The sequence below is a fragment of the Harpia harpyja genome, chromosome 6 (genome assembly GCF_026419915.1).
Source record: "Harpia harpyja isolate bHarHar1 chromosome 6, bHarHar1 primary haplotype, whole genome shotgun sequence".
Classification (NCBI taxonomy): Eukaryota; Metazoa; Chordata; class Aves; order Accipitriformes; family Accipitridae; genus Harpia; species Harpia harpyja.
Genome location: NC_068945.1, coordinates 13,349,330 through 13,363,553, shown reverse-complemented (window position 1 = coordinate 13,363,553; position 14,224 = coordinate 13,349,330). Strand labels below are relative to the sequence as shown.

The 14,224-nt window shown below is 35.7% G+C and overlaps 1 protein-coding gene across 1 annotated transcript in view; it reads right to left on the bottom strand.

Moving 5' to 3' along the window:
* The window catches only part of PLCZ1 (phospholipase C zeta 1), a 60,033-nt gene that overhangs the window by 13,486 nt on the left and 32,323 nt on the right, over nt 1–14,224 (bottom strand). The window contains exons 7-9 of the mRNA XM_052790221.1: nt 11,902–12,138; nt 9,477–9,624; nt 7,738–7,854 (exon numbers count right to left, since the gene is read on the bottom strand). Coding sequence (XP_052646181.1) covers nt 7,738–7,854; nt 9,477–9,624; nt 11,902–12,138 — 502 coding nt within the window. The remainder of the gene's footprint in view (nt 1–7,737; nt 7,855–9,476; nt 9,625–11,901; nt 12,139–14,224) is intronic.

The window sequence follows — 14,224 nt, the reverse complement described above, 5'->3', positions numbered from 1 at the left end:
AGTCTTTTACGTGTCCTCAGCATCCCCTTCGCCTTGGGCTGTATGAGTTTTTTAAATCTTTATGCAGCTTTAGCCCTCTTGCCAAGCCAGTGAATAGGTGAGATCCCACCCAAACTTTACGAACAAGGAAAGGTATAGAGTGATTGGTTCCCTCACAACACACAGCAGGCTTAACTTGTTCGTATAAATTTTGGCATACAAACTGTCTCTCATCTCTTTTTCTGACCAAAAAATTTGGTCAAACTGTATGTATTTTTTTCCTCTCCTTACAGAATAATATGGGGCTTTAGCTATTCAGACTCCAAATTTTATTAAGCTTGATTATAATTTCTGGCTTTGCTTATCACTGACGCATTTTGAAATGGATGCTCTTATTCCACAGAAACTTAATTTATGAATGACTTACAACATGAGGTATTCTGCCATAGTAAGAGGGACTACTCTTCTGAGAACTGAGTAACATGCATAACTGTCTGACACATCATGCTCAGCATGTGCAGTCAGTCTGTCCTTATTGTCTTTGGGCCAATTCAATACTATTGCTCTAAAGACACTATCATTAGAAATGTTAAGAATTCAGTCATTCTAATGTTCAAAATTGCTGACATTGTTCCTACTTAATTACAAGTAGCTCTACCGGAAAAAAAGATGTTAGGTGATTAAAAATCATCCATTGTCCAAGTATATCTGCAACTGGTTTCAATTAGGGATCCTCTCTTGTGAGGTTCTCATGGGAAAAGTACATAAAGCATTTCTGATAAACTATCAAATCTAAAATCTAAATTGATTTTTGCCATTTAATTAATGCATCAGTCTGAAAGTTACACTTCAGTGTAAGGTTGAGCATCTTTTGGTTGTCATTTCACTCCTGAAACAGACACTCTTCCAAAATAATTTTTAAAATTTTTTTGCCTTGTGCTTCTTGGCAAAAGAGTGTATATTATCAGCTTCCCTTTCCTGTTTTAGTCTGGGTCTCTAACAGAGGGTTTAGAACAAAGTCAGCAAAGAGTTCAGAGACAATTGTGTCCCTGTAATTTTTTCTGTCTTTAAAATTGACTAGATTTCAGATAAATTATTTAGTATTCTATTAGTTGTCTGCAGTTGTGGATTTAGTGAATATAGCTGGAAAAAATAACGATAAAATGAAATTTCTGCCTGTCTTTCTTTGCTTTTAAAAGTGAAATTCCAGTATCTATCACACACACCAAAAAAACCTGCCTAAAAAGAAGCAGGCTCCAGAGTAGCCCAAGAGCTTTGTCATAAACCTGGCAGTTAGAGACGTTCCTGCAAGAGAAACATGAAACCTTTATTCAGAATACCTCCCAGCCCTTGGAGCCATTCCAAAGGAAAGGTGAGTGTATTTAGGTAGCTTCATGTATCATCAGGGTGATATTGTCCCACCTAACTTGTAGGTGTCTACACGTGTTAGTTGCCCCACTACAGCTAGTGAGGATCTAATCAATGAGGTTTAAGGGACAACGTAACCAAAAATGAGTGCATACTTTAAGTATGACATTAAACATATCCCTGGAGTCTGCAAGTCTAATAGCTGTCTCATTGGGCTGGGGACTTATGGGAGCAAACAGTAAGAGGTGAAGCAACCCATTTTGGGGGTTCCATAAACCATGATGGCCATGTGGCCTATTACAGCTGTGGCTTTTTTTTCCAACTACATGACTTTGTTAATCATAAACACACTTCTTTGTTTGGCATCTTAGTATTATCTTTCCACAACACACTATTCAACAGTATTTAGAAAGATTTATGTCAGTTGTGCAAGATCTAGTTTTCAATTCCTCAAGATGAATTTTTAGACTGTTAAAACCATATTAGGAAGACTAATAATATAGGTATTGACCCCCGTGTCTTTTGTGCAGCTGACCTATGATGACTAGTCCTGTCCATGAAACCTCAACAAGAGAGGGTGGCCAATCAAGAGATACTTTTCTATGACTTCTCATTTCATTCTTCCAGGGCATTGCTTGGCTTGGAGCTAGCTTTCCTGTCTTTCTTACAGCACATTCTCCATGAGTCAGTTGTGGGATAAGGCCACAGCAAGCCCAAACAAAGAATGAGCTCTAGACTGGAAGGGTAGCTTTACAGAACAGCCTGGGTGTGTTTTTGCCATGAGGTGCATGACGTGTCAGATTTATCTCCTGCCTTTGAGCAGAAGAGGTGTTTTAGTTTGGGACAAAATCTGGACCCCATTTTGGAAAGATAGCTGAATCTTTGTTTAATAGCAGGAGACTAACTGTTAGGCTTTTAGATGCAGAATGAACAAAGATGAAATGCTGTGATATACCTGTCTTTTCCATGTCATAGGCAATATTTAGAGTTAACTCTTCTGCAAGGTTTTAAGGATCACAATGCTAGATTAAGAGTGCTCACTTAGTATCTAACTGCAATAATGTATTCTGCAAAGAGCTTTGAGGTATTCTGATAACCTAACTGGACATAAAAATAAAAACATTAAAGCATGTCACTTCACAAATTTCACTAGAAATTCAAGCAACAACAATTCAAAGCTATAATGTAATGAATATTCTCAGTTTGTTTCAGATGTCACATTAGCTGTTGAAAAAAGCCATGTTATAGAAAATGCTTGCTTTAAACTTCTGCTGTTATAAAAAAATTCCAGTAAAAATAACCAAGAGTATAAAATTATCATGATGAAAAACTAATTAAATCTATAAGAATAAGTATTCCACCGTCTTTTAATAGAACAGCCTGTGGTTTTCCTTCAATTCAATTTCATTATTTCATAAATTCCTTTACTAAATTTGACACTCCATCACATATTCTAAAATGTACAGTGTTCAGTAAGATTGAGAGATTGTATAAACTTCCCATGATCAAACATAACCTGCTTATTTAGAAAAAAAGAAAAATCAGTCCTGTTGTCTCCAGTTTTGCCATTTGTCCAGCGAGAAAGGAAAACAGTTTCACAGGAAACATACAACTGAAAATTCCAAGGTAAATTAGTGATCCTATGCCCTCTTTTTCTTTATGAGGCTTTCCAAAGTCTGCCTCTTCTTTAAGTTTTCACTCACTTAGAACCCAAGCAAGGTCAGACTCGATGGTCATTTTAAGTTGCACAGGTGAGGCATACCAAGATCTAAATAAGTGGGTTTCTTTTCCCTAGGTAGCTTCAGAGGTTAAAATCAGAACTAGTTAGAGAACTCTTTATCACTCATCTTTTCATGCATTATTTTTTGTCATATTATTGCACACAAGATTTAGCCACAAGACAGATGTGACAAAATTGCCAAGCTCCATTTCGATGTCACAGGCCAAAACAGATCATAAAGCAAGAAAAAAATCGACCATACAAGTAGTGGAACCTTCACAGTAGTATACAAATTTTTTGAGTGCTCCAGAAAACATATGCTTTATATAGCCTCTTCTAAAACAAAATTCTGTACCTGCCATACCATGGTTTTCTCATGTAACTTATGACATGTTTTGGTCATTCCTGTGATTTGTTTTGAAACAGGGATAATGTTTTCTACTGCATGCAAAGCATGTATTCAAAAGGATATTTAAGCCTTTTTTTTTTTTTTTTCACTGAGATTTTCTTTTGGTTTGTTTTTTTTCTCTGTTTTTCTCAGTCAATATAATACAACTGATATCTGTTTATTTAAATAACTGTCCTGAATTTTCTTTCCCTGCATAAATCTTTACATTCCATTTTATTTACTAAATAAAAAGGAGATATGGATACGCCAAACCAGTTCTTTCTAGTGCCACACTGCAGCTGTATGCAGGAGGCATACTAATTTTCCCAGACTATAAAAAGTTATCATAGGTATTTTTCTCCATAAGACCTCTTTGTTCACAAAACCTATCCTGTTCTTACGAGTCTCAATTTTCAGAGAATGGACACTGAGTGCACAGTGATATCCAAAAGCGATTTTGTGAAAACTCTGTAATTTTTAGTGTGGATTTTAACTTGCCTTCCTCTGGAAATTAGGTTTACACAATTGCATAGCTTTTGTCCTCAGCCCCAACAAATCTTGAGCCTGTTGGACCATTTCATCCTGCTTTAGCTGAGTGCCAGGCTGCTCCAAGTTAATATGTTCCAACCAATTTAGAGAAAATTGCTGGCAAGGTACAGAAGAGAGCACTGTTTTGGGTCTGTCACTAAGGGAAGTGAAGGAATAACTCAACTCTCACCATTTACATGATGCAGAGGCCTGGCAGGGAGTATTCTTGTTTGAACAAAACCTAATATATTTTCTTTGCCCAGCCAGAACAGTTATGGATGTTGGAGGAACTGAAAGGTGAGAAGTGTAAGCTAGCAGGTGTGGGGAGGGTAAAAGGAGCTGAAGAAGGGGAATAGGTGACATAAGAGAAATCTGAGAGTCCCATGAACAGTTTTAGGAAAGTGGTAGAAGGGATCTGGAGGGATTACTTCTGTGCATGGGGTGCAGAGTGCAATGGCAGGGAGACAGGGAGGGTATGTGGGCTATATGGTCACAAGACAGACACAAAAATTGAAAAAAACTGTGTTAAATCAGTGGAAAGACATCAGCAGAAGATTCACTGAGTGGAGCTTTGGGAGTTGCATTGTGAAGCACAGTTATATTTCTGCCAAACAGTTATCTAAAACAGATTAGGGAATCAAAAATAGATCTGACATGTTTTGGAAATAATATATGTGAAGAATTGCTTATAATCAGCCTATTCCTATGAGAAAAATGTTTCTTTAAATGAAGATGCAAATGATGTGACCAAGAGGGCCAGATCTAACCACTTCCTGCATATTTTTAATTCTTCCAGGAAGGGGCCCAAAGCCCTCTACACAAAAAAAATCATATGTTTTGTATACAAATGTTTAGAATGACTTTTCATTAAAGCATACTCTGAGTCAACAGTCAATGTAGTCATTTTGAAAGACTTAGTCCTGTTTGAGATCTAACAAATGGCTATTCTTTGCAGAGATCAGTGTGGAGATTTACATGCTAGAAAGAAAACTAGTAAACTGCAGTATGATAAGCCTGAGAGATTAATTCAATTTTAAATTAAGGACCTCTGGCCAATGCTTCCTCTAAGCATGAAACAAACTTACTAGTTTTTAATAGCAATGTAGATAGTATACAGAGAGTGCACCACCCCAGCTAAATAGTCCAGCAATAGCACGACATCAGGCTAGGTGAGGATCAACAACAAGGACAGAATATAATCAAACCAATTTCAAATGGTATGGTAATAGCGAGATACTTCCAGCAATAGCCTAGCCCAAGTCCAAATCTGTACTATAAATAAACATTTATAATGACACAGACACACAAAAAAATTATACTAACTAGTAATTCTTTTACTCCTACTGTAGCTGTAAAACTATACCTCAATACAACAGTCAGGATGAGAAGCAGAATTTGTAACAATGAGAGAATTATGAGGGGTCCAAGTACATTTCAGTTCTTTCACAGAACAGCCAGCACTGAGTGGCCAAATTCACGTAATTTCCCTAGTCATTATTTCCCACATTACCTTCAACGTGTGGCACTGACAGCACGGAATAGCTCAGGGTGGGAACAGCAAATTGTAAGAAATTTAGGCTTGGGGGTGTCCTCCACTGCTTGTGGTCAGGGCCACAGATGTGGGAACAGCAAACTCTCAGTGAAAGCTGAGGCACAATGCTCCTAAGTTCTATAACTGTAGGAGAGTAGCTGGGGATACATTAGGTGGTTAAACAATAAATAATATGTATGCGCATGACTGATTGGAAATAGCATGCTGTTAAAAACATTTCCGAGAAAGTAACTTGAAGCAGAAGATATTGTGGGAGCTGAGAAAGGAAACAAGTGAAAAAAGGAAGCCTGCAGCAAGGGTGCACATAAACTCCAGAGCCCTACAGGCAAAGTGAAATCTATGCCTGTCTCTGTACGAGTGTATATTGTAATATAACAAGGTGAGACCATACCTTTCACCTCTCAAAATTGGGAGCCTACAGCAAACTGCCCAGCTCACCCCACAGTATCCCTCAGGTGGCCTTGGTATAGAATCAGAATAAAGGAGAGAATATATATATATATAGATGCAAAAAATATTGTTCTGTACTTTACCTAAGGCTGAAGAAGGTGTAGCAGACTGACGTAGAAAAATATTCTGCAACTGAGAATCTTTTAAACTGAAGAACAAAAAAATGAAGGCAAATTGCCTGTGAAGCCATTAAAAAGAAGTAAAGTGCTTCCAGGTGAGAGGTTTTTTCAAAGCCAGCTGAGTACAGAAGTCATGCTGATTTTTAACAATTTCAAATTAAAAACTAACTTGAAATGAAGAGAAACAGAATTTATTGTTATTTCATTGCTCAGGGAACTAATAGGCTTTGTACTGGAAAGATGTTAAACTTACATTGCATCTACACAGTCACTGGAGACTCCCAGCAGCTCCCAGCTGTACCTGGATATTCTGCTGACCAGGAGCATTTGAGTGCTTATTTGCAGTAACATATCATAATCTGGGAATTCTTGGCATAAATATTAATTGTTGTGCCCACATCTCCTGCGTCTGTGCCACTCCAGTCACACAAAAACATTGAAAACCTACAGATCCTTTAGATGAGGCTTCCATTGCTGTGTAAAAATTCCTAAATCACACATATATATGTTTCCATCACCTCCTCTAATTCAATGCTATAGGGAAATCTTAGGAAAAAGCAAATATAATTTCATTCCAATAATTTCCACCTTTAGCTAAACAGGCAGCTGCTTCTATTCCCTTGCTAACTACAAAGTAGCTATAAAGAGTGCTAGACCTCAGCTGAAAAAGAATGATTTTTTTTAAAAAAGAGAAATAATAAAGAAAAGAGAAAAAAGGAAAAAAAAAAAGAAAGAAAAAAAAAAAGAAGCAGCAGCTAGTGTTCCCATTTTCTCTTATAAACATGCTCTATAACTTAGCCACAGGTGACAAATAAGCACGGAGGGTATGGAATTTGATTAATACAGTATACAAAAGACTGTAATCTATTTTAATTTTCTTGAAAGGTATATTCCAATTGGGGGGGCGGGGACAGTACAGTGCTTAATGCATAGCATGCTCGCTTTTACCTCAAAACCTAAGGTAACACAGTGAACATGATAATTTCAGCCCAAACAGACAGTAAAATAAAAATTGTCATTTAGATTCTCCTTACAGACACCCACAGATAAATATCATAGAATGATTAATAAAAAAGGAGATAATATATGAAGAAAAAGAAGAAAATTCTGTTTTAGCTATTGAAAGTTCTTTATATATGTGCTTTTGCTACACTGTTTCATGATAAAATCATGCTTTGTTTAGCCTTAGGGCTAGGAGTAATACAAAACAAGGTTCAAAGCTTGTTCTTACTAGTGTTTTTCTTATTATCCGATTAAAAAAAAAAAAAAAGTTAGTTGAAAGAAATGAATGAATTATAATAAACCGGGATATTTGGGATAAGATATCGTTATTTAACAGAAAGTGATATTTATAACTAGTTAGGGCCTAATTGTAACTGATTACAAAAGTAAATAGATGAAAATAATATTCCCCTCAGTTATTATATACCAGAACTCCTGGATTCTGGGAGGAAAAATTACTAGGTTATATAGACTGAAGGAGAAGTTTAGATAACACAAAACGAAAGTGATGCTACTGAGAGAAAATATGTAACTTACATAATACAAAAAAATACTATGGGAAGGAAAAACTCTTGTATCTGTATAGACTTTGCAAAGCCTGGAATGCAACAATCTCTGCAAACATACGTACCCATTTGACAGCCCACATTCCAGAACTCTTGAGGATTATAATTCGAAGAGTTCGTTCTTGTTCCTTTGGGGTAGATTCTTGTAATGAATCTTGAAGTATGTGAAACAAACTCTTTAGCTGAAAAACAAAATGATAAAACCTTGGTAAGAAAAACTTTATTAGTGAAGAGATCCTATTTGAATAAATAATAATAAAAATATAATAATCTGATCCAGCAACTTTTATTTTTTTTTACACAATGAGAATATCATATAAATGTATTTCTATTTTAGGACCACTTTGCGATATAGTTAAAATCCTATTTTAAAACCTTAATATTTTGTGTATATTTGAATCTGATAGTATTTCTGTGTATAGTGCAGACTTTTATTAAACGTTCAATAACCAAGAATTCCTTCATGGAAATATTCTGTTTCTTCACCTCTTTGTTAGGTAAATATATGATTTTTAGACTAAAGCCCACTGTGTTGTCATGGAAAATTAAAAGACACAAAATAGGAAATTGATCAGAAAGCCCACTCATTCTTTAATAATTCAATAGGCAAAAAATCATCCCAAGATGATCTTAGCTTGACTGCTGTTTTGAGGTTTAGATAAAATCACTGAATAATCTCAAGACCAGTGAACAGCGGGTTTCTAAAAGACACTTAATCAGTTCCTTTTTAATCTCCAGATGTTAACTACTCAAGTGAGTTGATTTTCTTTCTCCTAGCAGTGTTCCCTCCCACAAAGGCATAAACTACACAGATGTGGAAAACTTCAGATGACTTCTATCTACACTATTCCTGTTCAGTAATTAAACAGAAAGCTTTGCATGTCCAGGGTCATCACTCTGATCCTTTCCATCCTCCCCTCGTCCCCTCCCCTCCACACCTTTTTTTTTTGTTTTTTAATAGAATTACTTTTATGTTTACTAGATTGCTAGAGGGACCAAAGAGGACTCTGACTATGGAGGGCTGGCAAAAGCCTGTTTGTTTTGATACTGTTCAGTACCATTCACCTAACCAAGCATTGAATCATCTCCACAAAGGGCTGGATGGCAGCTGAGCTGGCCCTGAATGAATGGGCCTGTGGCAGACTTCATTCTCATGGTCAGTGATCGCTCTTCTTAACACTCCCTTAAGGCAGCTCTTGGCAGACAGCTGGAGTTAAAACAGCAGAGGCTGCACTATATTGGCTGCACCAAATGGAGACACTCCAACACAGAATGAGTTTTGAATAACCCAATCTGTCTGGTATGAAAGATCTGGTCCAATGGAGCAAACTGCCTGCTGTGGGATTTATTCACTCTGTCATTGTGGATTCTCTTATCTGCAGTTATCATCAAAGCCAGGGCTACTGCATGCCCAACTCCAGTGAGTACCACAGATCATATGGGGAGGGGGGAGGGGGGAATCTATTCCACACATTTTCAGGTATTGACTGTAACCTGTAAATTACTTGATGCAGAAAACAATAAATTAAAAGGTATTCATACATTTTGTATATATACCATGTTAATATTTGTTCTTAGAAAACTACATGAAATTAAAACAAAGCTGAATTTCAATTTTCCTCACAAAACCAACTGAAATATAAAAATGCAGTGCAAATGACAAGATATTTCTAAAACAATGTTATAAAAGCAACCAAATAAAATTGGACAGCATGTCTTTCATAAAATTTTAACCCTTCCAATGTCTACACAGTGAACCATAGCAACATTGTAACTTTTATCTGATTAAATCAAAAGAAATTACCTGAATGTTTTACAAATTTTCGTGCTCGAACCTCTCCAATTGAATTATTTTCATAGCACTTCTGATTAGCTAGGGAATGCTCAAAGCTCACAAACTTCTCAGATTTGGTATAAATCACAAGGTCCGACAACGTAATGGCAATTTTTGTCTTCACCTAATAATCATAATATAAAATAATGGAAGAATAAAAAAATCACAATAACACATATTTCATTATTAATATTAACAAATCAGGAGAAACTATCATTTTGGATGCCTAAAGCATGGGAAAATGCGTCACAGCTAAAGAATATTTGAGCTTAAGATACAACTTCTGATAGTGAGAGTTTATCCAGTCAGAGACAATTAAGGTTATTGTCTCTATGTTCGTCATAGCAATTGTAGTGTGAATGGAGAGATGCTTCCAATGCTTCCTAGCACAGTGTTCTGTTGGACAGCTTTATCATTTCCCTACTTCTGAGACTGATATGTAAATTAACACCATTTTTCATGGCTTTTAACATTACTCATTTAAAATTCATGTCCAACTTTATATTCCTAAATACATAAAGTGCCAGAAAAAGTATACTGATAGGAAGTATTGGAGAAAAAAAAAAAAAAAGAGCAGGACAATCTATACATCAATAGCACAAACTCAACTACAAAGTGTAGAATAACAGGAGAATATTTTACCATGCCAAGCAAATCAATCATAGGTATATTCCTCCAAGCATTGCTCTGCAGTTAGGAAAACTGTTCTTCTTAATTAAGATGGAAAGTTCTTTCTCCAAAGTCTTTGTTTAGTCTTGCTCCGTTACCAAAGCAAGTAAAAGCAAAGGCTGCTGTACATTGAATCGACTGAAATTCTACCAGTGTCTGTCTTCTCTGTTAAACTGAGGTACTATGTGACTGCTTCATTTTACTTAGCATGAACTTGTGAGCTAATCAGTGGTAGTAGCCAGCAAAGAGCTGATGGTGATAATGATGTTTACATTCCATTAAAGCTTTTGAAGGCAAATTCTCATCTGACAAAATTATAGGGTTTGTGTGCTTGTGGCTTTTAAACTATGCAAAGTTCAAATGCATTAATTATTCTGGGACTATGTCCCATGAGGAGCAATAGGAGTCTACTGTCATAGAACTCCTGAATAATACAACTCTCTGGATGCAGAAGGCAGTCATACAGCCAAAGCCTACAGCATCACTAGGTTATCTATCTTGAGTGTGGATTCAAATGCTCTCCCACCCTCCAATAGAGCAATAGAGTGGGACCTCACAATAAATACTCCCACTCCAATAGAGTGGGACCCCAGAAACCATTTTCTCTTCTGCTTGTGAAACATGACCAGACATCTGTTGTTGCTGCTGTTGATCAAGGTGTATGTGGTATATGTTCTGGTCTGTAATGTGATGTTACAAATATATGTGACCCTATTATCTGGAAATTCGGAATTCCTTGTTCAGAGGACTACATCTTTTCTCAGAATTTTTCTTTACTATCTATCTATATCAGATGGAAAGAGAAAGAAGCAAAGATATTGACCCTCATATCACTTAGAGAAGAGACACAGAGGAAGAGACACTGCCTCTCACCAAAAACACTGAGCCCTGAGGAGCACTGCCAGTCTACCCACACTCAGATAATCAAAGCATGATGTGCAAAAGTGACTGGATACTGGGTGCTTCCCTGCCTGCTTAAAAAACTTGAACAAAGCAGTTTGAACTCTGATGGAGCAACAGATTTCCATGGCAGAGATTTACTACTTGGTTAAAAAAATGAGTAAGTTCAATGGGACTATCAAAAAGAAGATTACATCCAATTTTTACACTCTCTTTCAGAAATAGTATTTAATGTTAAGTCTCTACAAGATGAATGTAAAAATACTTTTTCTATTGTAAGTGCTTAAAAATGTTTTAGCACAACCAGAACTCTACACCTAATTTCATGCATAAATTTAGAACACAAGAAAATAGGGGAATAGGAACTCTTCAAAATCTCCAAGATAGACTGGTGGACTGCAGGAAGAAATAATTAACTCTGTCCTTCATCATCAGGAACTGCTATGAGTGTTCTCCATGCATAGCTCCAGGAGGGCCTTGAGACCAACAAAGCAGTTGGGCAACTGTATCTTAGATCTATTGTGGTATTGAGCACCTGGGACAAGCGCAAGTCTTGAAAGTGAAAAATGCAGATGGAGTTTAGGATGGGAGCACAGGGAAGAGTTGCTTTTTAGTTGGATACTAAAATATGCTCCAGTTTGAAGTGTCTTGTAAGAATCAGGAAAACTCTGAAGCCTTGAGCTAAAACATATTATTTCAAAATATATTGCTCTAAATAACTTTAAAGCCTACCTCTTAAATTTAGTCTCTATTTTAGGCTAATATAGTCCTTCTTTTTTTAAAAAAGCTGGCATATATCTATGTGTTTTCTAAATTCAATTGAGACAAAAGTTACCTTTGCCTTTTTTCGAGGTGGGGGTGAAGGTCTACGTTCACTTTTTCTTTTTGAGGAATCACTCTTTGGGTAAAAAGGGACTTTTTCATCAGTCTCATCTTCATCGGATATAATTTCAAATTCAGAAATTTCCCCTGTCTCACCATGACTGTCGAGATTTCTCCTGAGCATGCTTTCCTCAATTGTTCCAACTTTTTTATTTTTTACCAGAATTTTGAATTTTAATGCCTGTAGAAAAGAGGTTAAACAGTAGTAACTAGAATTATGTATGGATTAGTTGTAGGTTTTCATATCTAGGTATTGTTTAACCCATGTTCAAAGCTGTTTATTAAGTACAATGAAGTGAGGTAACATGATGAAGTGAAGATAGGTATCGGTGAGGCAGAAGGCAAAAGCAAGTAAAACAAACAGGATCTGGGGATCAAAGTACACAACAGAATGTAAATATCTAACCCCATGACAGGAAAAAAGGCTCTCCACCACACAGATACACAGATGCTGAAACTGAGCAATATTAATGTAGGAAGTTAAGTAAGTGTCAGAGGTGATGGCTAGGTAAGACATAGGAGGTATGGTTTTTTACTACGCATGAATTCATTTTTATATATAGACTTATAGACATGTATCTGATATTAACTTGAAATTTTTTTTAGCTATCATTGCGGCTGCTGGAAATTTGTTACCCTATTTGATTAGTGCATTTGTGCACATCTGTCTAGCATACCAAATTAAAACTTTGTTGTTATGTCATTATACAGTGGATCCTCATGCTGCTCTTACCTGCTGAGGGAAATTAACAGAGTTTGGTAATTTGTTGCCTAAGCAGTTCTCTATTTTTAAATGGGCATGTTTCAGCTTCCATAATATCGTATGTAGGAAAAAAAAACATTAAATGTTATCATTTCTAATAAGATGACTTTCATCTATGCACCTGAATCCTATGAGTATAAATTTCACTTAGATTTATGAAATAATATTCATAGTAAAACAGCTGTTATGTAGCAGACATTCATCTCTATCTCTGTACACAGGAACAGCCTGTGAGTAACAGTACTTACTTAGGTTCTTGGATAAAGTGATCCACAAAAATATTACTTAAGTTTCATATGCACTAGTGAAAAGGAGGCCTATGCTGCTGGGAAGGTTACAGAAACAAGGAATAAATACTTACACATTAAATAAAATATAACTGAAATATTGCGGTTTAAGGTATCTGTTAAGCAAATATGAAAAGCATGGATGATAGAAACATATATATAAAACCAAAGCTTTATAATAGAAACCAGAGCCGTAGGCAAAGAAGTAGACATTCCATTTATTTACAGTGCAATCTCTATTGCTGATGATAGTCCCCTTATCACTTCAGATCTTGTATTAGTAGTTTGTTAGTGTGCCAGTGGAATGAGATATCCTATGCTTAATATCTATCAATGCCATGCTAGTGTAAGATTTGATTAGTCTCTCTGCACTGGTGATTCAGAATAAGGATGCCCTTTAACATTTCCTTCATTTCTTATTGATGCATTCATTTTTTTTCTGTGATATTTTTAGAAGAGTTTTAATATGAGTAATGCTACTCATATTTTTAAAGTGTTCTGAATTTTTATTCGCGTCTTCGTATTTCCCAATATTTAAAAAAATTCTATCCACTTTTGGTCTTGCATTTTGTTATTCATAGGTAAAATTTAATTCTACAGATTAAAAAAAAAAGACCTGGTATACAAGGGAAGGAAAATCTTTCTATGGCTATATCACTGCCTCCTATATGTAAATTTCCTTTAAGTAAAAAAAGACCATAGTCTGTGTCATCATATAAAAATGGGCCATGAAGTTTTAAGTCAGATAGATAGTGTCTAAAATTCTGTTTATGAACTGTTAGCAAAGATGTAAATACCCTGAGGTAGGACAAACATTTTTTTTTTTCTATAAAGATAACATTTTAAAATCATAACTCTCTTTTCAAAAACTCTTACAGAAAATACTGTAGCGAGAAGAAATTTTTCTATTTTTTGGCCCGAAGCAGATTTCAATAACAGTTAACCCGAATCAGTGACAGTGAACCATGAACAGACATACCATGCATTTTAAGTCTGAGCTTCAAACAGATCTTCAAAAACTTCATAACAAATACATGGTTACAAAATCAGTGACTAATTGAAATTCTAGTTCTTTAATTGGTAATCAGCAGTGCTAAACATGTGGCATCTTTTTGTACTAATGTCTAGATCTGAAAGTCTGAACATTCACTATAACTTCTCTTTTCTAGTTTAAATATAAAATACAAATTATTTAAAAAATACGTTTACTATGTACT